This window comes from Phaseolus vulgaris, chromosome 3 (assembly GCF_000499845.2).
Source record: "Phaseolus vulgaris cultivar G19833 chromosome 3, P. vulgaris v2.0, whole genome shotgun sequence".
Taxonomy (NCBI): domain Eukaryota; kingdom Viridiplantae; phylum Streptophyta; class Magnoliopsida; order Fabales; family Fabaceae; genus Phaseolus; species Phaseolus vulgaris.
This window is the reverse complement of record NC_023757.2, coordinates 4,773,603-4,797,059: the sequence shown is the minus strand read 5'-3', so window position 1 is coordinate 4,797,059 and position 23,457 is coordinate 4,773,603. Positions and strand designations below refer to the sequence as shown.

Sequence of the window (23,457 nt, the reverse complement as noted above, 5' to 3'; positions counted from 1 at the left end):
CAATAGGAAAAAAAAAATATTATTATATGTATTCTTCCATTAATAACAAAGCAAAAAAGAATGCAATCATAGGTTCTTCTCTCCATCGGAACAATAGGGTCGTTATGCTCATTACTAAACTTGTTGAAGAGATAAAATAGAACCAAGATATATCTAACAAAAAATAAAAAACACTACAATTCTAGGTGGTTTGGTTTTCTCCTCAAATCTTTGCATATGAGGAGAATGAGAGAAATCATTGTTCATGAGGATTCACTATCTCCCCTTCCGTAGAGATCTCCTTATCTAAATCATTAATATCCCTTCAAATCATTCATTTTGAATAGTAAAATCCTTGAAGCAAACAGAACCTTAAATTTATGAAATTAATTAAAAAATAAGCAGTTTAATTGTTTTTGTCCACTCTACTATACTTTTTAAGAAATAGTGAGATTAATTCACTAAAATTGTTTTAAAATTAATACATTTATTGTTTTTTAATATACTTGAACAAACATTTAAACTACATTCATTACAAAAGGAGGAGAGAATCATTATGTAACGATGAGAAATAGGTGGAATTGAAGGTCTAACATTTTATTTATAAATTTTGATAAATTGTAAATAATAAAATATTTGTGCTGTTAATCTTATACTTTTTTTATAATAAATACCATAAAAAGTATATAAAAATGATTTATTATTAGTGTAGAAAGAAATTTATCATAAACTTTATACGAGAAATTCTGGGAACATTATTTTTAATACTTTTATCTAATTTTCTTATTATAGACACTCTTACATGGTAATTATGAAACTCAACTACTGTGTTAGAAGCAAAAGTAGCATTAAGCATCGTGAAACTTCTGCAAATATGAATCTCACAAACAATTAAAAAAATATAATATTATATTTTGTAATTTTTAGATTACACATTATTACACTACTTTTTTCACATGTTCACTATGTTTGTGACTATTTTAAATTCAATCTTCGGTTTCATTTTACTGCTCCATAAAACTATTTTTATAATAAAACTATTAAATACAATATTTTAATTTTTTAGTTATTATGCAGTTAAGTTGAGTTGGATTTATCAAATTTAAAAATCATGAATTTATTGTTCAACTTAAATCTAATTGAGTACACGAGAAAAAAATTATTTAAATTAATTATTCAACCTAAAAATATAATTAATTATGTTTGGATGGTTTCATGAGTGTAACCAGGTTTATATTCGTGCTAGTAATACATCTTTAAAAAAAAAATCAAAACCATTAAAAATTGATCATTATTTTCAAAAGAAAAAATGATTTATTTTTAAAAAAACATCAAAATATTTTTTTAAAGAAATAAAAGAATAAAATGAATACTGTAAAAGAAAAAAAAAATAATTGTATTTGTATAGACTAGACTAACAGGGCCTATATAGTTACTAGCAGTAACAATTGTTTTTTATCTTTCGATCACTCCTCCTTTACCCTTCTCATACTCGTTCTTTCGTGCTCGAACGTTCCTTCTTCACTTTTCATCTCTACTGCTCTTTGATGCATGTCCAAGAGTGAACCTAAAAAGGATTCTCTTACGATCAAGTAAGTACTCTATATTAAGAGTGTATGATGTATATTGATAAAAGTGTCTCTTAGTCTTGTGTAGAAAACTTGTTTATACTTTTTAGTGATGGGTTATTTCATTCATAAAGTACACCTGGCGCGTATCTTCAATAAAATAGTATTTTGCAATGAAATGAACGCACACTCATTGAGGAAAGGAGACCAACTCAACTCGCATTTTGCAAATCAAATATGAGACGGATCTATACGGAATTGGTCAACCCGCACTATCACCCTAAAACCAATATACAAAGTTTTATAAGAACGATGTATTCATCTTCAAAATGACAACTTAGTCACCGATAGAGTAAGAGAAAAAGGCCCATGTGCTTTTAATATTTATTATTCACACACTTTATCAATTAATTTTGTTTCAACCTAAAAAATTAAATGCATTTTCAATTTTCTACTAACATTTCTTTTTTCTTTTACACAATTAAAAATTTATTTAATTTAACAAAATGTTTTTTTATAATAATAAATATGTTCTAACTATTTCATATAATTTGTATTATTTTTAAATTAATTCTTATGCAATATTGAAAATAATGTTTTAAATAAAAATAATTATAATCCATAAATAAATAAATCAAATTAATTTTTCAATAATCTTAAATATAAGAGTAAATTTATAAATTTACATTTTTATCAATTAAAAAAACACAATTTCAATCACAACATCACTAAAAAAATTTCATAAATATTTTCTTCATTTTTCCACCTTTTTTTATCTTAATTTAAACAACCTCATATCCCCATTCCACTAGTCTCAAATCCAAACAAACCATGTATGTGTGAAAAACTAGCAAGGGCTTGCTCCTAAAAGGTTAAAAGACCAGCTAAATGAAATATTTTTTTTTCTATTCTAGTACAATAGCCTGAAGACCCATACAAAATCCTTCAGTGAAAGGTGAGAAAGTGACAGATAAAAGATGACATGAGCAGGATACAAAACCCTTTAGCCTCCTAGAGTTACACAAAACCCTTTACCTCTGAGTTAGTTACGGTGAAACCAGGAATTATCCAATTGCATGCATGAGTTTAGAAGAAAAAAAAATTCTTTGTCCATGTATGATTTTCCCAAATTACTTGCCTACACTGCAACACGAGTTGTCTTAGTTTCATTAACTGAAACTATGCTCGTCTATCTTTCCTATCCCTTAAAAGGAGTATATTGCAACTAGCCACAAAACAAAACCAAAGAAGTAATCATGGATTTCTTCCTGAACAATCCAAAATACAAAATTTGTAAGAACACAAATTTTGCATTCCTATATAATCCAGAATACAAAAAGTCACAATTTAACTTTTGAGTTCTATACTTTAGGAAGTATCTGGATTTTACATTCCAGAATTAAAAAAAATATTCAATAAAAAATGTAAAAAGGTAATTTAATTAATTTTCAAAACAAGAAGAACTGCATGGAGGTGCAGGAAGAATTTGCCTACCAATTGATATCCAAAGTGGCCCTTAAGTTAATGTTCTACAGCAGGCAATCACAAACAATGTGGGGACTGTTTGACAATTTGCATATTGACCAGGATTAAAATCTAAGCAGACAGATATTATTTTCCAAATCCATAAGGGCTCAAGTACGTTTGCATATAGTATTTTTTAATATCTACCAGTCAGTCACCAGAATTTAGAAGACAAATACTACGGGTAAGGAACTAAGAAATTCTGAAATACATTGTCAGTGGTGACGAAATGAAGGGCCAGCAAAAGAGTAACGAGAAGAAACTGGCAACCTGTCTCCATGATATGGCCGCAGTTGATGACGATCAGACAAAGCATCAGGAGCATCATAGATTGGGTAATGCCTATCTCGTTCAGCCTCTCTCCTTGGCAAGTTATCCGTCCCAACAAAATGACTTCGCCTATTCAAATAAGAGTTTTCCTCCCTGCTTAAAGGTCCCAAATATGCATCCCTAGGTGAAACACCGTGGCGATAGACATGATAAGGATCCCTGCTGTCATTCAAAAACAGAGAATCCCTACTGTCATTCAAAAACAGAGAATCCCTACTGTCATTCAAATAAAGATGATCAGTTCGAACACTTTCTACATGAGCAGGAACATTTCTCGGGTAGCCATGGTCCAGGTGATGAGGTTCATAGTGTCTGTCATAAGATTCCAATCTAGGATTAACATGAGATGTGGTAGCCATATTCCTTCTATATCTTGGTAGACTATAAGATTGATTGTTCTCCATTGGATACAGATCATGACCAATTTCCTCTCGTTGGTCAATTTGATGATCCCTATAGAAAGACTGCACATTATAGTTTTCCCTCTGCAACTGGGACCATGATCCCCTAACACTCTCGGGAGATTCTCTATCTCGAATTATTACTTTTGGCTGGGAGTGGACAGGGTGCACACCTGAACGAATTCCAACTGGCTGGAAAAGTTGAGTGAGCTTCCTCACCTGAAACAGAATATTTCAAATAGCATTCACCATAAAAAACAATAGAAAAAGAAATATAGACAGGCCACTAGAGGTAACGTTCAATTCTTACTTGTCTAACAGTAAGTTCTGTTCTGAACTTGTGTTTTTCATTATAATTCTCCTTGATGGCTTTTTTGAAAATGCTCTCAGGTAGTGGGAAACAATCAGCAGCAATTTTGAACCGCACCTGAAGGTGTTAGCCATCAGCATATAAATAAGAAACAAGATCAGAATAATTAGACATGAAAATGAAAGAAAGTAACCTGAGCAGGAAATTTGCCACCAAAAGCTTTGGGTTCAAGCTTCATGCTACCAGAAGATGAGGCCTTGTAAATGCCATACAGTAGCTTCAGATCAAAATCATAAAGAAAAAGCTTAAGTCCAGGTTTGATTTGTAAAACATCATCCTTTTTACCAGCTGAAACACCCATGACACGATAGCGGAAACAATCGGGTTTTGTCTTTGCATTGCACATAAAGATGAAACCACCAAGCTTTTCACCCTTCTTGTCTTTCAATAGATTCCTTTCCATGCCACCTCTCTTAACTTTGTGTTTTACGCTCCTAGAACCCATGCGTAAGTCCCTATGTTTCTCTTCACTCTCTAGATTTTGCTTAGTCTTATCCTTACGAGTCTGGGTCTTCTCTCTGAGACTTTTGCCATTGGTGCTCTTGTTTTGGCTTTCTTTTACTTTTTTTCCAACCTCCTGACTCTTCCCTTTCAGTGGTTCATTATCAGTTTCCTTCAGGTGGCTATCGTCTGAAATTTGTTTCTCATCTGCATTATCCAACACTTTTTTGGAAATACTAATTCTTCTTTTGCCATGAATATGCTGAGTACCACTATTCTTCAATGATTTACCAGCATGAGATTTCTTAACAATTTTATATTTTGCCTTCAATGACTGTGGAGTATTCTTGTCACTCAACTCTGGTTTACTAGATCCTTCAGGGGGATCGGTAACCTTCAGTTGGCTACTGTCTGACTCTTCCTTGGGACTTTTGTCAGCAGTGCTCTTATTTTGGCTTTCTTTTATTTTATTTTCAGCCTTCTCACCCTTACCCTTAGGTGGTTCATCATTTGTTTCCTTTAGCTCACTAGAGTCTGAAATTTGTTTCCCATCAGCATTATCCACCACTTTTTTAGAACTCGTAATTCTTCTTTTCCCATGAATCTTTTGAGAACCATAGTTCCTCCCCTGAAGTTTACCAGCTTGGAATTTCTTAACAATTTTAGATTTTGCCTTCAAAAGTCGTAGGGCATTCTTGCCACTCAAATTTGGTTTACTAGTACCTTCAGGGGAATCAATATCCTTCCTTCCATCAACTTCTCCAGAAGAAGGATGACCAAAAGTCACTTCAGGAAGATTCTCAGTGTTCAGCATATCATGTTTTCCTGGTGACAGAGGACTAGAAAACACTTCACTGGGATTCATAGTGCCCATCATGCCATCTTTTTCTGATGTTGGAGATCTAGAAGCCAATTCAGGAGGATTCTTAGCACACTTCTCATAATCTTCTCTAGATGACACAGGATTATCAATGCTCATCATATCATCTTTTATCAAAGCCATGGGATTAGGAGACACTTCAATAGGATTTACAGTGCCCACTATACCATCTTTTGCTAAAGACATAGCATTAGAAGACACTTCTGGAAGATTCTCGTTACCCATCACATCATCTTTTCCTGAAGATGGAGGATTCTCGGTACCCAGCATATCATCCTTTCCAGATGACAAAGGATTCTCAGTGGTCATCGTCTCAGTTGTCCCTGATGCCAGAGGATTAGAAGACAGTTCAGTAGGATTCACAAGATCAATCTTGTTATCTTCTTGATCCATATCACATAGGCACTCTGCACAAGATTCCAAAGGAAAATTTTAGTACATCCAGAGAAGATAAGAACAATGTTGTCAAACTCGTAACTCGAAGGCGGATCGAAAGGGGTCTGAAAACTTGTAACTCGAGGATCGTAACTCAACTCGGAAGAGTTACTATTCAAGTTACTACTATACATAACATAATTAAAAATAGATTCATAATTCATAAAATTGTCCAAATATATAACATAACTAAATGGTCTAAATACATAATATAACTAAAAGTAGATTCAAATAATGTGGAGCAGTGGCGGAGCAGAGGTAGTGGCAAAGCAGAGGCAGCAAATTGCAATGCGGCGGTGGTGCGTAGTGGCGGAGGCAGCGGGCGCAGTGGTGCACAACGACGAAGGCAATGAATCACGCAAGCGACGATGACGAAACGCAGTGCTAGCGGCGACGACACGTTGCGCAAGCGACGACAGTGAGCACGAGCGGCGACAACGAGCACAATGGCAGCAAAACGGCACGACAGAAGCACATGTTATGAAAAATTTAGGTTTCTAGGATTTATTAGGTATAGGGTTTTTTTGGTTGCGTCATGGATCGTGGAGGCTGATGCATCGTCCGATCCAACCCTTGGATCGCTAGATCGCTTCGATCCAGAGAGAGTTTGCTCCCACCTACGATCCAACCCGTTTTCGTCCAAAAAGATCACAAGATCAGAAGATCGTTTATCTAACTCGCGATCTTGACAACATTGATTTTTCACATAAACCAGAAAAGGCAATAACATTTCAACTAAAGAGAGGCTGAGAATGAAAAAGAAAGTAGTGCCAATGGTCACAAAATCATTTGGCCTAAAAACTGTGGATAAATAAGGGCAAAGTATGTAGAGATTTTGTTAATGTATAAAGCGCATTGGAATTGAAACAAGGAATAAGAGCAAAATTAAAATCACTTGTACAAACGTGAAGACCATGGTTGTGTTTAAATGTTAGTAATAAAATAAACGGAGCTACTGTTGGAAAGCCACCTTAATTGTAGTCACCCCTAATGCACCATAATTGCAGCCTCGTCTCAAGAAGGCACTTGGTCCCACATTGACGACAAATATGGCTTTAATAGAGTCTAGAGAAAACTTGGCAGTACTTACCTTATAAGTCAATTTTATATGATTGGGTTAGAATCTGTCTAAGAGATACTCAAATAACTTTTATGTTCAATCACCTCTAACAATAATTCAAAAAATCACTTCATACAAAATCTCAATTTAAGCTGAATTCTTTTTGTTCAATACCTACTCATCCTTAATTTGCCAGCTACTAATCCTATTTATTGGATTTATATAAATTATTTAATAGTAAATATATGAGCTAAGATATTGCAAGTAGATTTTTATATTATTTTTCATTAAATGATTAGGCATCCATTGCATTTTACATAAATAGACGAAATGTATGAAAACAGTTTAAGACAAAACCTCCAAAACAATCAATAGTTTTGTGCATAATAGAGGAAGCTTGAAAAGAATAAACTTGGCCAGAAAATGAATGGTTTGGCTGGAAAATAATTGGTTAGGCAAAATCCAGGTGAGCTCAGCCAAACTTTTGACTGGAAAATGGAGAGGCAGAGGTGCAAACAATGAATAGTGGAACTACCCCTCCTCCTTGATCTGGCCGCGTTTTGCATGACACAAAAGCACAACGCTATCAGTTTCCTGCAGCAACCAATAGCCACAACCATATGGTCCACTACAGTGCAATGGCAATGTCATTTGTAGAAACCGATAAAATTGCTGTTTGTAAGCAGTAATAAGTAATAACCAATGATATCAGTATTCAGAAAGGTCGAAGAGGTCGTTGGGGGAGAAGGATTATTTGCTTACTGTGACAGCTTCTTATTTTTTTTTATAGTTTTTTAGTTCCTTGGAAGTTAAGGAATGGAAGGAATATTGTTTTGGAGTCTATTAAAGATATACAGATTAGATTTTCACACATTTTTTAGGAGGAAAATAGGTGTGCGGATAGGTTAGCTGCATATGGTCTTAGAACTTTAATTTTTATTTGTTGAGATTGAGTGCCTCCTTGTATCATCTCTGAATTTTGAAGAGATAGATGTGGTCTCTCACAATTTAGATTCTCTTGGGTTTTGGTTTGGCTCCCCCCACTTTGTATTTCTTTTTCTATTAATTGTATTAAGAATGCTGCATAAAATCGGTACAGATTGTAGCGCTACCCTGGTTGCGATTGCAATTAGTAGAGTGATGCAATGCAATAGTATTCTTTACTTCTGGTTAAAGAAAAAGAAGAAATAACCAAAAGAGGAAATGATATTTTAATCCAAAAGAAAAGCAAAAAGACAATATATTCTATAATCAACTCAACAAATGAACTGCAAAATCAAGTTTGGCCAATTGTAAGACCCAAGAGCAACCCTAAACAACTACTTACATTAAAGCCCATTAAAGAATCCGATCATTCGCTATAATTTAACAGAATATACAGAAAAAGGCAATGCTATACAGAGTAGACAAGAAAATGAAAGTCATGCAAAATGGTAAAAGAAATACAGCAGAGGATGAAAAATATATTCTTTAAAACCCTAAAAAGCACTACCAGTACTGCTGGGCCATAGAATAAAAAAATAAAGAAATCAAATCTTAAACTCATGCACCCATATAATCCTTCACCCCCAAAATAACCAGAGATTAGGTTTGAGAAACTTAACAGAAGCAGACATTCTTACGAGACAGAAACTAAAAATTAGACAAAAACAAAAACGATGAAATCTATACCTCGAAAGTGAAATTTTCGATTCCTGAAATGAAATTCAGCCTCTGAATGAAATCGCGGAAAGGGGGAAATGTAAAATCATGTTGGAATGAGAGATTACCTTTGAAATCTGAGTGAAGTGTTGGAGGGGTTGAGAGAGAGAGAGAGAGAGAGAGAGAGAAAGTTGTGTAACCGAACCAAAAAAACTACTGAATGAACGTTGAATGAAAGGGAGAGAATGTGGGACTCAGAATTTATCTACAGACCTATATGGGCTTATGCCATTAAAATATTTATTTTTAAGTAATTAATTAATTAAATTTTAATTATTAAAAATTAAAATTTTATAATTAAAAAATGACACCAACAAAAAATTATAATATAATAATATCCACTTTTTATAATGATTTAGATTATTTATTAAAAAAAGTTTAAACTGATATATATAATTATAATCATAAACTTATAAATATTAAACAATTGAATAAATAATAAATATAGAAAAAAATACAATGTATTTTACGATTTAATTTAGTTTGGTTGATTTTTTAAATTTAAAATAAAATTTACAAAAAAAAATATAAATTCTATCAGAATTGCTTAACTTCACTTAAAAATTTCTAAAAAGTTAAAGAGTTAATAAGAAGGTCAAGGAAACGACATATATATTTAGTAAATTATTTATAAACCTGAATTTTTTATTTATTTAGAATCAAATGTCGATTTATCTAAAAAATTATATTAAAAAATAGAACGAGATTGGATTATCTTGAAAGATTTTTAAATATTTTTAATTTGTCTCAGTCTTATATATTTTTATTACACCAAAATATGCATGTGAAGTAATTTATTTTTAAAATGTATAACCTGAGTAAGTCGAGGACTAAGAAAAATTTCATACATAATAAATAAATATCCCAATTCCAAAAAAAATAGACATTTACTATGATGTATGAAAATAAATATTTTTTGTTTTTTTAATACAACTAATGATGTAAAATAGAGTTATACAAAAAAAAAAATGAAAACATAATAGAAGAAACGATAAATTAAATAAATAAGTTCAATATTCTGAAAAAAAAAACTGTTAAATTACATCTTATATTATTATTATTACTACTAGGCGTACGATGATTTTTTTCCCTTAAATATCAATATTCCACTTTTATTTATTCATCTCTTACTCTTTTATTTTTATTTTTCTATCTAACACTCTTTTATTTTTATTTTTCTACTTAAAAACATTTTTTACTTAAAAAAAAAACTCTTCTTAGAATTTGGTTTCTTTAGAATTTTGTTTTATAATTTTTTATTTCTTTGTCTAGAGTAAATAAAAAATAATTTTTTTTAAAATCAATAAAATAAAATAAAATACTTTTTAAAAACATTTTTAAGTAAAAAATGTTTTGAAAATTTTAATTAAAAATGAGAAGAATAATTTTTAAATATTTATAAAATTTTAGTGAATTTAAATATATGTCTTAACTTATAATAATAAATATGATTATATAATATTTTTTTATAATATTTAGGATTTAGGGTTGGAAGTTTAGAGTTTATGACTTAGAGTTTGAGAAATCGAGTTTAGCATTTTATGGTTTGGGATTTACATTTATTTTATACATAATATTTATTTACATAAAAATACCTATAAAATATTTTATTTTATTATCTTTATATTGATATTTTTTCATAAATTTTTATACATTTAATTTTAAATTTTCAAAATTTATTTTTTCTTCTATTTTAATTTTATAAATATTTAAATTAACTATAATTTTATTAATATTTAAAAGTGAAAATTGTGCTATCTTTTTTAAATAAAAATAAAAGGATGCTAAATAGAAAAATAAAAATAAAAAGATATTAGATATAGAAAAAAATATATTAAATAAAAAAATAAAAGTAAAAATAGTGATAGAAAAAAAGTCAGCGCGTCTCACATTTTTTTATTTAATATAATAATATTTAATATTTAAATTAAATAAATAATATTATTATTAGTACATTTATATTTTCAATATAAATATATGGTTTGTTTTAATAAATACAAAGACAATGTTTTAATTATACGATAAAATAAAAAAATTACTGATAATTTAAAAATAAATATACACACTTCAATTATTCAAGAATATCAGTCTAAACCAAAGAGAATAATCCTCTTTTTATATTATTATAAAATAAATAAGTTGGGGATAAAATGAAATATAAGTGGAGGACTAACAAAAATTCATACATAATAAATAAATATCCTTTGGTCTTTGTAAGTCTCAGATAGATGAGAGAGAAAAATGTTATAACTCTTTTAATAAAATTAGGGTTTCTTGGTTTTGTGAAGTATGCTGTAAAAAGGGGTTAATATAACTCAGTTCACAGTTTCAAGCTGGCCATTGTATAGGTTGAAGACACCGACAGAATCAATTTAAGAACCAACGAATTCTACCGCTTCACCATGCTTGCAATCGATTCATCCACCGAAACTGAAGGAAGTGACATGCGAATTGCACCGTTTGAATAAGAAAGTATGTGAGGTGAATTTTCGGTTAACAAAGCACTCAGTACCCTCAATTTCATCCACGCTATGGTTCATTTTCTTCTACTTTTATCTGTTTTTCCATAGTTTTTCTGACATGGTGATGTGTAGAATATTGAAAACCCATTAGAGTTTCAGCTACTTATTTACTAAGACTGATTAATTTTGCTAACTATTTTCTTTTCTACAATTATTTTAATATTTGTTATGAAAATGGTGAAGAAATGCAATTCATTGAACTTGGCCGCCATAGGAATAACGAATATTGAAATTAAAATGAATAACAATTTTGACATTTAATTCAATTTTATTTAAGCAATTTGCTGCTATTCTCTCTTCTGCTCCTGTGTCTCCATCCATAATCTCATCTGTTTCATTCCATTTCATGTAAGTTTCATCTATCTGAAACTTATAAGTCCACGACAGGACTCCTCTGCGACACGACAAGCTTCACTGTCTCTCTCCTGGTTGTGGTTGGCCCTGCTCGTGTTTCTGGTATGCCTTTCACCACTTCCCACATTATTTCCTGTCCTATTCTGCTGTTCGTCAATTATTTGCTGTTTAGTGTTATTGAGCGTTGGTGAGGTGTTTGAAACATGGAGGATGACTCTCCCTACAATTGTGATGGCTGTAGAATTAAATTGCAAATAATGCTTTTCATTAGAAGATTACTCTTAAGTTGTCACATGGTGTTTTAATTTTAATTTCTTTCTGAAATGATTGTGATGTTTCTTTATATATGATTGGCATTTGGTAGTTGGAAATTGTATTGTAAATGAGAACCGTTGGTTTCGAATAATAGGCGAAATGAGAAGAAGGATCAGGAATGCTCTTTTAACATGTATTGATATGTTTAAATTATTTGCTACTTTAAGTACTCGCTGTGAGATTTTTGTTTCATGTTCAATGTGCTGCAACTTGTACCATTTCCTTGTTTCTAATTAGATAGATCTAAAAACCAAATACCCTTTGGAAATAGATTCTCTCACATACACAATACATGTCCCATTTAACTTGTGACTCACTGGTTGAATCAACAATCCAATAACTTGATTGAATCGATGACTGGATTGAGTTTTATATCACTGCCAATGATATTTAAAATGTGGCCTAACTTATCCTGGTCACAATGAATCAGTTAAGGACTGGTTTGGGTCCTGATTTTCCAAGGCAAATATTTGACTTGTCCACCTCACTCATCAGCCTGTTATTTGTGCAGAGATGGAAAGCTGTACCAGCAACAGAAGTGACAACAACAATCACTGGAGAGCCGAGGAAGCCATTGGTGGCAACACTGAAGCTCTTCAGGCCCTTAGAGAACTCATCATATTCCCTATGCACTTCTCTCAAGAGGCACAGAAGCTTGGCCTTAAGGTTCAATTTTTCCCTTTGTTCAGTATGTTTTTTCTTCTATTAATCTGTGGGTCTTGTTCTTTGTAACTGTCAATGAATCTTGTCCCTTTGTTTTTATTTTATTTATTTTATTTTCTTCTAGTGGTCCAGAGGATTGCTGCTGTACGGTCCACCAGGCACTGGAAAGGTGATTTCTTTTGAAAAATGATCCCCTTTTTAACTTAACATGGAACAGAGAATATACTGCAATTTTTTTTGTTTATTTTCCAAGTAGCCTTTTCTGTTTATTTAATTATACATAATTCCTTGTAGTTAGTATAGTTGAAAGCATAGTAGCTACCAGATCAGCTGCTCCATTTTGCATTAGGTTACTTGGGTTTGGGTACTTATCATACATCATAATCTGAGCGGGTTGACAACAATCCACTGAGACCAGTCTGATTAGTACATGAATATAGCCCTCATGTTGATAACACAATATACTGTTATAGTTATAGAAATAAGGAGTTGATCCTCGATGTAGATTATATATGTATATTATTAGGAACACTTTTATTTATTCCTGTATAACATCTTTTGTTATTAGAGGATATAAAATATTCTCTTTTTATTGTATTGATTCCTTTTACTCAATATAAATAAAGTACTCGTGCTGTTTCAGAAACACATGGTTTCAGTTCAATGTTTCTTTCTTCCCTAGCGTTTAACAGATACCAATTATAGACAATCTGTTGGTAAAGTCCTGGACTGTTGTTGAAGGGATAAAGGCAAGATTTGTCAATGGGAATAAATGAAAATGACAAAAAACAGATAGACAAAAAAAATACAGGGTTGGATTTGATGTCTTAATATGGTGCAATCATGTTATGAGTCAAACTTACATTTTGCTTGGTTTGTGAATGTAAAGTTAGTTATATCTCTACCTGTATGGTGAATTCTATTCAGACAAGTTTGGTACGAGCAGTTGTTCGAGAGTGTGGGGCACATCTGACAATTATCAGGTACTCTTCTTTTTTAATGTAGTTTAATGGATCTAGTGTTTGGAGTTCTTTGACGTTGATCAATTGCTTGTCATTATTTGTCTGTTTATGTATTTTCAGTCCACACTCTGTTCGTAGAGCACATGCTGGTGAAAGTGAGAGAATTCTCCGTGATGCTTTTTCAGAGGCATCATCTCATGTAGCCTTGGGCAAGCCATCGGTTATCTTTATAGATGAAATCGATGCACTGTGTGCTCGCCGAGATTCCAAGTATGAAACAATTGATGACATATTTGCTAAATAAGATAAATTTAGTCTGTGAACACAATTTTGATGATGGTATTCTCTAATGTAAATTAAAACATCTCCTGTGAGAGACTCTCTAATCTTGCATTATTTATATTCTTTGTTATAATATTTTACCTCTCGTTAACTTGTTTTAAATCTGTTATGTGTTACCCTAAACATTTTACATTTGCCTGATTTGTGGATAGGTTGTAGCCTGTCTGTCTGTTGAGTGTCATCAAAATTCAGAAGTTCAAATGTTTTATTTTAATATCATTTCATTGATATTTGTTGACTAGGTTATTATTTTTGTCAATATATTTTGGGGGAAAATTCACATACTCTAGGAGTAATTGTTGTGATACTTCATTTAATATATTCTCACAGTAGACATCAAATTTCATGAATCCAACTGTAAAATTGAATATTTTCATCAAGTAGCTTAAATTTACAAAAGCAATTATGAAATTTTAAATCTATTTGATGCTTTATGAAATAACTTCATTGTAATGAAAAGAGGTCAATATTGAATCTAAGATTTACATACCTATAAAGGTCGAATTTATGTAACATTGGTTTACATGGTCATTGAGGTAATGAGATAGAATTCAATGGTTGGTTGATGAAATTTAATATTTATAATGTGATAATAAGCAGACTAAGTGTATGAGTTATTCCTAAAGTAAGCGGATCCCCTCTACACACGCATATTAAAAATAGTCATGAGTGGAGTGAAATATTAAAATCATTTAATGGATATCCTTTAAAAAGTTATTTAAAGTTTTCAGTATGGTGTTTCCTTTGTTGTCATTGGCAATAAATGGGCTAGTGTTGGATGTTCCAGGTCAAGTGTATTAAGTGATGATAATGAAGAGTTTCTTTTGTTTGTTTAGAAATGTGACTTCTATTTGAGGTTTTTATTGGAGAAGAATAGATTGGGACAGGGTAGGAGAGAACGGGCATCTTGAGTTGCTGGGATATTCTATATACTTTGTCTCTGTGTTTTATTGAGTGTGGAGGAGTTCTCTACTAATTCCCTATAAACTTATCTCTTTTATTCATACCATACTGATACAAGTTGCAGAATTTCAGTAATAATACGTATTATTCTGCTATTTCTGGACCAGTTGTATGAAGTTGTCTTGAACTTCTGTTGCATTTGTACAATATTTTGTTCCTTCATATTATAAAGTGAAACATGTGGGTCTGGATCTGGTGAATTTTTTGAGTTTTATTAGGGTAATTATACAGTTTAGTAGGAATTTATTTATACATGTAGCAATCTCACTGATGACATTATTTCAAATTGTCTACATGCAGAAGGGAGCAAGATGTTCGACTTGCCTCTCAACTATTTACTCTGATGGACTCAAATAAGCCAGCCTTTTCTGCACCAGATGTAGTTGTAGTTGCATCAACTAACAGGTTAGCTGCTGCGTTCTCAATAATTATTTATGAATCTTTAGAAATATAAACTATTGGGAATGAATGCAAATTGGTTCTCTTATGAAATTCAATGTTCACCCATACCCAGCTTTTTTAAACCTGTAAACTATGTTTAGAAACCTGATGTCACTACTACTTTAAAATTTTCATAGCATGCCATTGAAGAAGTTATTATTGTTTATGAGCAGTGAGTGGTTGAAGTTGTTGTAATTTTCCTCCTGATGGATTAATAAGAACAGTGGGTGGTTTAAGTTGTTTTCTGTATGTTGATCGGTCATTAACAGCGCTGTGCTGATATGTGATATTCTTTTATAAATTTGATCCTCTATTTTTTGATGATGTCTGGAACCTGTGAATTTATCTCATTATTTTCATGGGTTTTTTTTTTTAAATTTATGGATTTAATAATATAATACAGGCCTTTCTTAACACTGCTTAAAGTCATTCACCTGATCTGGTGTTTGAGTACTTTCCCTGATAAATTTCCTGTATCTGGTTTCTGCATATAGAGTGGATGCAATTGACCCTGCACTAAGAAGGTCTGGACGTTTTGATGCTGAAATCGAAGTTACTGTCCCAAATGAAGAGGACCGCTATCAAATTCTGAAGGTAACTTTTAGTGATATAAAATATTTGTCTCTTGTATGATGATTTGGTTATTCAGATTATACCACCCCAAGGTATTTTGGAGTCCTTACCTCTTTCTCAATATGTAATGTTGAAAATCACAATCTGAAGAGAGAAAAAATTGATTTTCAGTGATAATTTCAAAATGATATTGCACAAGTATTTATAGCTTATGAGGCTCCGACAATGATACTGGACATAACATTGACACTAGAACATGACTAATGTCTTAAGTTATAGAACACGGTGTCACCACTCATATATTATCAAGGTGACAAAAATCTCAATTGAGAATTAAGATTTATATAATATTCACACTAATTTATTACATTTTCATGTAATAACATCCTTCACAATAGAATTCGAAATAAGGAACATGTTTCTTAATAGTTAAAAGAACTAGTTAAGTCTTGTGGAAACAAACCTAAAAATTATCATGCATTATTTATAATAGAAGTTGTTTTCTTTCAATTTCTTTTTTTACTTTTTGTTATTACAGTAGTGTCTAGGAAGTGTTTAACCAATAATAGGTGTCAGCTTACTTTCTTTAGTAATGGTCAAGCGGGTTTGAGGTGTTCAAGATGTGTTGAAGAGGTGGCTGAGCTGAAAAAAATGATTTTTAATTGTGACATGGTTGAGGACATGAATGTTTCTTGCTAATTAAAGTGGGATCGTGCATTGTCCACACTTCAATCTATGAGGGGCATGGGTTGCATATATGAAAGCTTTCACGGCTCTCCACTGAAATTTGTTAGTGTAATTTCTCAGAGCAGTTGGTTAGGAAGAGAGTTCAATGTTAAAATGTTTTATTTTTTTGCTTATTTCATAGAAGTCTTGATTGCTGAAGTGTGTGTGATAGCATGTATTTATGTGGTTTTCATACGAACTTATTACAGTTGTATACAAAGACAATTCCCTTGGATCCCAGTGTTGACTTAAAGTCTATTGCTGCGTCGTGCAATGGTTATGTTGGAGCTGATTTGGAGGCTTTGTGTCGTGAAGCCACCATGTTTGCAATAAAAAAATCCTCAAATGCAAAAGATGCTAGTAATTTCAGTCTAACAATGGAAGATTGGAAGAACGCAAGGTCTGTTGTTGGTCCAAGTATAACTAGAGGTGTTACTCTGGAAATTCCTAAAGTGACTTGGGAAGACATTGGTGGATTAAAAGATATAAAGGTTTGTTAAAATGTGCATTTGATTTGAATTTGAATGTGAGAATCTTCATTGATACCTGTTGTCCATGAACAGAAAAAACTCCAGCAAGCTGTTGAATGGCCTATTAAGCATTCTGCTGCATTTTCAAGATTAGGAATATCCCCTGTACGTGGAATTCTTCTCCATGGGCCTCCAGGATGTTCCAAAACTACCCTTGCCAAAGCGGCTGCACATGCTGCCCAAGCATCTTTCTTTTCCTTAAGGTTTTAATAATTTTAATGTTTTAAAGTTTTATATTTGTAGTCTGGGAGATTGGGTTTTGGCATTTTAACACACAAGTTGATGGTTAACATGAAATGGATCTTTTCCTTGTTTTAGGGAACTGATAGTCATTGTAGAGAGAAAGACACTCTTTTGTGCTAGGACCCACTATTTTATGTTCAAACCCTTCTTATTATTTTGATCTCCCTCTGAATATAAATTAATCTTTTTCTAGTGAGTATCCAAATCATTCTAGGATGCATGGTTTTCATAAAATAAAGAAAAAGAAAGAGTTGTAGGATAATACATGCCAAAGAAATGAACAAAGTTAGTTTGGAATCCAACAAAATAAATTGTCTTTAATAAATGAGTAAACTAATGTTATTAGATTATGGGCAGCTATTTGGAAATTTAAATCCCTGTTAACACCTCCTCTATCATCTCCCATCCATTCTGTTGATTAGTAGCACTTGTGTTATTTTCTGTATTGGTGATGCTATGCTTTGATATATTCTAGATTTCTAGTTCTACAGTTCTATAACTGTTATAATTATAGAAATGAGGAGCACATCTTATATAATCAAGAATATCTGTATCTAGATTATATATGTATTATTAGAAATGTTTTTATTTATTCCCATATCATATCTTTATTATTAGACGGTATAAAATCTCGTCTATTTATTGCATTGATTCCTTTTTTTCTATAAATAAAGCATCAGTGTTGTTTCAGAAAGATATGGTTCCAACTTAATGTCTCTCTTTCCTATAGTTTACAATAACATTCTGATTTCTGTGAATATGTATTTTTTTCTTTACATCTATTTTTTGGCAATTCAGTTCCTATAAGAATTTGGTTTTCAAATAATGGAAAAATTTACAAGTAATGAATGATGAATTAGTGGTGCAGAATTGTATTCGATGTATGTTGGAGAGGGGGAAGCTTTACTTCGCAAAACATTTCAGAGAGCACGCCTTGCAGCACCCAGTATAATATTCTTTGACGAGGCTGATGTGGTAGCTGCCAAACGGTTAGTAAAATTTCTTTATTTGAAATATATTATAGAAAAAAGTAACATCATTGTTTTTTTTTTGTTCTGAGCAATTTACCTATTGGTGTTAGAGTAGTTTAACTTGTTAGAATAGGTTAAATTATCTTTTGTCTATTTATAGCAAAGCTAAAGGTTACTTTTGGGGTACCTATCTATTACCTAGATAGCTGTAGTCTTTTCATATCTGTGTATCTTTGGTGTAAGGACTCGTACAATACATGAATTTCCAGAGAGATGAATCATTTGTGAATCATTCTTTCTCATTTTCATTCTCAAGTTGGTATCAAAGAGATTCGATCCAACCTCTGTCTCATTGTCTGATGAGAAAATCACTGCCTGCCATTGGTAGCAACTGCTGATCACCATTATTTTTTCTTTTGCAAGCACTAGGTTTGGTTTGTTTCGTCAAGCAACAGAGAACCCATTGTCCACTGTTTGGCCTCCATTTTTTGTCACCTCCCTCCATTGACCACCATTTTTTGAGTACCAAATCTAGCGCATCTCGCCAAGCAACAGAGAACCCAAGAAGTCGCAAAGGCTAAATTGCTTCCACACACCACCTCTTTTTACACTCCAACCAGGCACATGAAAGCCATGCTCCAGCCTCTGGTCATTGAAGTAATGCTGCGTCTCCTTCACAGGTTTCATCAACATCCCTTGTCCTTGTTTCAACCTTTGTTTCTAGTTTCCCACCACCATTGAAGTGCAGCCCTTAAAACATCTTCCTTTTGGGACTCCCACAATTACTTTGGGAAAGTGTAATGGAAAATATTACCTCTCTTGATTTGCATGTGTTGAGCTTTGGTTCCTTGGTCAAGCTTTCCATGATCACTTGGAAGAGGATGATAGTAGTAAAATATCATCAAACAAAGTTAAATAGTGGAAGAGGATAGTAGTAAAATATCATCAACTTAGTTGAAATTGATCATTCCTTATTGCTTGGTGTTAATGTACTGGTTCATAACTAGGGTGATGCTATTCTTATTATTGTTTGCTTACTCAGAAATAGAATATTCTTTTTCTCTTTTAAAAGTCATATTCCCTTATACATTATTGTTTCTAGATGAACTCTTTATCATGTTTTTCCCGTGTCTCTGATTATGTGTGTTTTTGTCCATGACATGTCCCAAGGTTGAACAAGCTGTCTATAAGAGCCATCAAATGTTTTTTCCTAGGATATGCTCGTCTCTAAAATGGGTATTGATGTTATTATCCAGAAACTAAAAGGTATTATTTGTTTGGGAGTGTCACTTTCTTTTGAAGAGACTCCTTTCTTTCTTTCTTCTCTACAACATGCTAGTTCAGTGCAACAAAACTTATGTGTACGATTAGTTGAACCATTGTTATTTACCCTCATGACACTCCAAATCAAACCACTAAACAAAGTTCCTTTCCTCTAAGTCTACAAAAACTATCATCATCGTTCCCTTTGGTCACTTACCACCACAAAAGGCTAGTTCTATGTTACATGGCGAGTCTTCTTTTTCAAGTCATTTATCACCATCTATTCATTTCACAACTCCCCGATAATAAAGATCTTGGCTAGTCCATTGCTTTTCAGAAAAAAAAGTATTCATTCTACTTGTCATTGTTATCCTATTTACAATTTTTCTAAGCTACCATCTGTTGCCTCCTTCATTTTTCTCCTGTCATACCTATGTTCTCAAAGTGTATATGAAGAACTTTATCATCCTAGATTGTGACAAACCTTGATTGTTGAAATGCATGCTCTTGACTAGAATAACACATGGGAGCTAATTCCTTTTCCACCTAGAAAGAAGAGAATTGGGTGTAGGTGGGTTTACTCTATTAAGGTTGGGTTAAATGGTACAATTGACTGTCTTAAAGCAAGATTGGCAGGAAAAGGATACACACATACACACGTTCTCGAATATGGTGATACATTTTCACCTGTCTGTAGCTATAATTACCATTGCCCAACTATTCTTTTTCATGGTTGTTATTTGCCATTGGCCTTCCAACTAGATATAAAGAATGTCTCTTCATGGTGATCTAGAGGAGGAAATCTACATGAGCAACCTTTTGGGTTTGTTGCTTAGGGGAAGTGTTATTTAGTATGTAAATTGTATCGATCTCTCTATGGTCTCAACAATCTCCACGTGCTTCATTTAACAAATTTAGGCATATTGTACAAGTTTTTAGGCTGAAACACAGTGAAACAAATAATTGTCTTTTATTGTCATAATTTTTATGAGAAATGTGTGTATGTAATTATGTACATTGATGAGTCATCATTGAAAATGATGCCATTAAAATTTGTCAACTATATAAGCATTTATGCAATTACTTTTAGACCAAAGATCTTGGATGCCTTAAATACTTTATAGGTATTAAAGTAGCTCAATCAAAGGAATGTATTGTAATTTCTCAAAGAAAATATGCCTTAGATATCCTAAAGGAAACAAACATGATTGCTTGTATGCACATGGATAGTGTTATGAATCCAAATTAGAAGTTAATGTCACAACAAGGTGAACCTTTCTTAGACCCAAAAAGATATAGAAGACTTGGTGGGAAACTTATTTATCTCACTATTCTTAGACCTAACTTGTGTTTTGTAGTTGGAGTGGCTAGTCAGTTTATGTAGGTTCCTCATGTTAATCACTAGAATGTTGTCATTTGCATCCTCATATACCTTAAGAAGGCTCCACGACAAGGATTGCTATATGAAGATAAGAGAAATATTCAGATGTTTGAGTGTTGTGATGTTGATTTGACAAGATCTCCTATAGATAAGGATCCACTATTGGATATTGTATGTTCATTGAAGACGGTATTATTTTTTGGAAAAACAAAAAATAGAATGTGGTTGCTCAATCTAATGCTAAAGTTGAGTGTTGGACGTTTATGGCACTCACTTGTGTGGATAGAAATATTCCTTTTTAAGAGCTGAAATTTTGTGAAAATCAGCAAATGATTATATACTGTGATAACCAGGAAACTATTTACTTTAGTTTCAAACTTGTGTTTCAAGTGAGAACCAAACACAAAAGTTGACAGCCATTTCATTTGACAGAAGTCCTTGTCCAAGGAAATTTGCCCAGAATTTGCTTGCCTTCAATGATCAGTTTTGAAATATTTTAACTAAATTCTTGAGAGGACCTCAAATTCAATTTTTTATGTTCCTTGTATGCTCTAGCTTGAGAGGAAATGTTAGTGTTAGAATAGTTTGACTTGTTGGGATAGGTTAACTTTTTTTTTTTCTATATTTGGGAAAGCTAAAAAGTTTCTTGTGGTAGGTATCTATGGTGTAGTCTTTTCACATCTTCTTTGTATCTCTGATGTAAGGACTCATAAGTAGATGAATCAACTGAGTGATGGATGAATTATCCCGTAAATGTTCTTTTTTATATTTTCATTCTCAAGTTTACCCATGCTGGTAGTATTTCATGATCAGATTTCCCTTTTTTTTTGAGGTACAAATCTTTTAATGCTGAATACTAAAGTTCGGTGGCTCAATGAGTAGTTAATATGTAGCATCCTGTAAAGTGGGATTCATCAGACAGACCACATGAACTAAACTGTATTTGGTCAATTTTCTTTTAAAAAATGTTACGTGCATCTATGATTTGCAAGATGGGAACGGAAACCTTTTTTTAATATTTTTTAGTGTATAAAATTATATTAAGTATTCTTCTAATTGTAGGGGTGACAGTTCAAGCAATGGTGCTACAGTTGGAGAGAGACTTTTATCCACTCTGCTAACTGAGATTGATGGCTTAGAAGAAGCAAAAGTACGTGTGCCTTTTTCTTCTTTTGCTGTTTGTTTTAATGATATTTTAACCGTCCGTTTTTCTCTACTTCTGAAATTCTTCTTTTCTGCCTGTTAACCATATACTTCTTTATTTCAGGGAATTCTTGTTTTAGCAGCTACAAATCGCCCCTATGCAATTGATGCTGCACTTATGCGTCCTGGGCGTTTTGATCAGGTGCAAAATAATACCCTCTACAATGCTTTCAGCTTGTAACTTCAATTCTACATGTTAAAATATACCAATGATTGTGCATGTACAGTAGTAGAAGAATTTCACAAATCACTCCAAGCAATTGACATTGATTTCAGCAAGTTGAAAGGAGTTGATCAAATATATTCTGTCTGACTCTGGTTTATTTCTATAAAATGGTAGGTTCTGTATGTACCACCACCCGATTTAGAGGGTCGATATGAGATACTTTGTGTTCATACGCGGAAGATGAAAACAGGGCATGATGTTGACCTCAGAAGGCTAGCAGAAGACACAGAGCTGTTTACAGGTGCTGAATTGGAGGGATTATGCAAGGAAGCTGGAATTGTAGCTCTAAGGCAAGACATATCTGCTGCAGTTGTTTTTGACCGCCATTTCCAGATTGCCAAGAGTTCTTTAAAACCAGCGTTAACAAAAGAAGAAATCGACTCGTACTCATCTTTCATGAAGACCTCATCTCGAGCTTTGCCTAGCCACTCTGAAGCAGGTTTGAAAGCAGACAAGGGCAGAAGGAACAGGTCAGATTCTTTGTCTTTTGTCAAAATTGGGGTTGTCAGCTCTTTGTTATTGGCTGCTGCTGCTAAATACTATATCATGTATGGAGACCAAAGTGTACATCACATAGCTACCTGAAAAGCATATTCCTTTTGTAGTTTTTGGATCAATCCATTTTTTATTGATAATAGTAGGATTTCTTTTGTTAAATACATATTATTTGTAAGTTAGTTATTCAAAAGGTATTTATAGATGTGATTTTGCATTTAATTAAAAGGTATTTATCCACAATAACTCCTTGGATTATTGGAATGGAAGTGATTGACTTAATCAATTCTAGATATATTTTTAACAATATTCCTTCCCTTCCAACATATATTTTCCATTCTAATCCCAAAACCACATTTTCATATCCCAGTCTCAAACCCATTTAATTTTAATTGAACTATTTTATCTGCCACCAAGTTGAAATAATTGAACTATTCTACAAAGTATTCTCCACTCCCATAAGAATTGAATTTTCAATTTTATCCTTTAGTATATTGGATTGTGATTTTGAAATGTATTTATGAATTTAGAAATATATTCTAAAATATGCCATATAAAATGTATTAATATATTCTAGAATGCATATTTGAAAATA

At 32.4% G+C, this 23,457-nt stretch overlaps 2 protein-coding genes across 8 annotated transcripts; one reads left to right on the top strand and one right to left on the bottom strand.

Moving 5' to 3' along the window:
- Positions 1 to 3,136: 3,136 nt before the first annotated feature.
- LOC137806365 (uncharacterized) lies at positions 3,137 to 8,877 on the bottom strand. Its single transcript, XM_068606427.1, has 5 exons — positions 8,758 to 8,877; positions 8,660 to 8,682; positions 4,306 to 5,900; positions 4,113 to 4,229; positions 3,137 to 4,021 (listed from the first exon to the last, which is right to left on the bottom strand). Exons 3-5 carry the CDS (start codon positions 5,884 to 5,886, stop codon positions 3,287 to 3,289), a joined length of 2,433 nt encoding a protein of 810 aa, XP_068462528.1. The 5' UTR covers positions 5,887 to 5,900; positions 8,660 to 8,682; positions 8,758 to 8,877; the 3' UTR covers positions 3,137 to 3,286.
- Positions 8,878 to 10,873: 1,996 nt separating this feature from the next.
- LOC137806364 (cell division control protein 48 homolog B) lies at positions 10,874 to 23,091 on the top strand. Of its 7 annotated transcripts, none has more exons than XM_068606425.1 (14): positions 10,874 to 11,161; positions 11,565 to 11,667; positions 12,392 to 12,546; positions 12,668 to 12,712; positions 13,433 to 13,526; positions 13,626 to 13,775; positions 15,111 to 15,215; positions 15,746 to 15,845; positions 16,760 to 17,041; positions 17,114 to 17,283; positions 18,184 to 18,312; positions 22,001 to 22,088; positions 22,206 to 22,283; positions 22,482 to 23,091. In XM_068606425.1, exons 5-14 carry the CDS (start codon positions 13,453 to 13,455, stop codon positions 22,950 to 22,952), a joined length of 1,647 nt encoding a protein of 548 aa, XP_068462526.1. In that variant the 5' UTR covers positions 10,874 to 11,161; positions 11,565 to 11,667; positions 12,392 to 12,546; positions 12,668 to 12,712; positions 13,433 to 13,452; the 3' UTR covers positions 22,953 to 23,091. The 7 variants fall into 7 exon arrangements, with proteins under 7 accessions (XP_068462526.1, XP_068462520.1, XP_068462521.1 ...); XM_068606419.1 differs by having other exon boundaries at positions 10,876 to 11,170; positions 13,471 to 13,526; XM_068606420.1 differs by having other exon boundaries at positions 10,878 to 11,161; positions 13,471 to 13,526.
- The last annotated feature ends 366 nt before the right edge of the window (positions 23,092 to 23,457 follow it).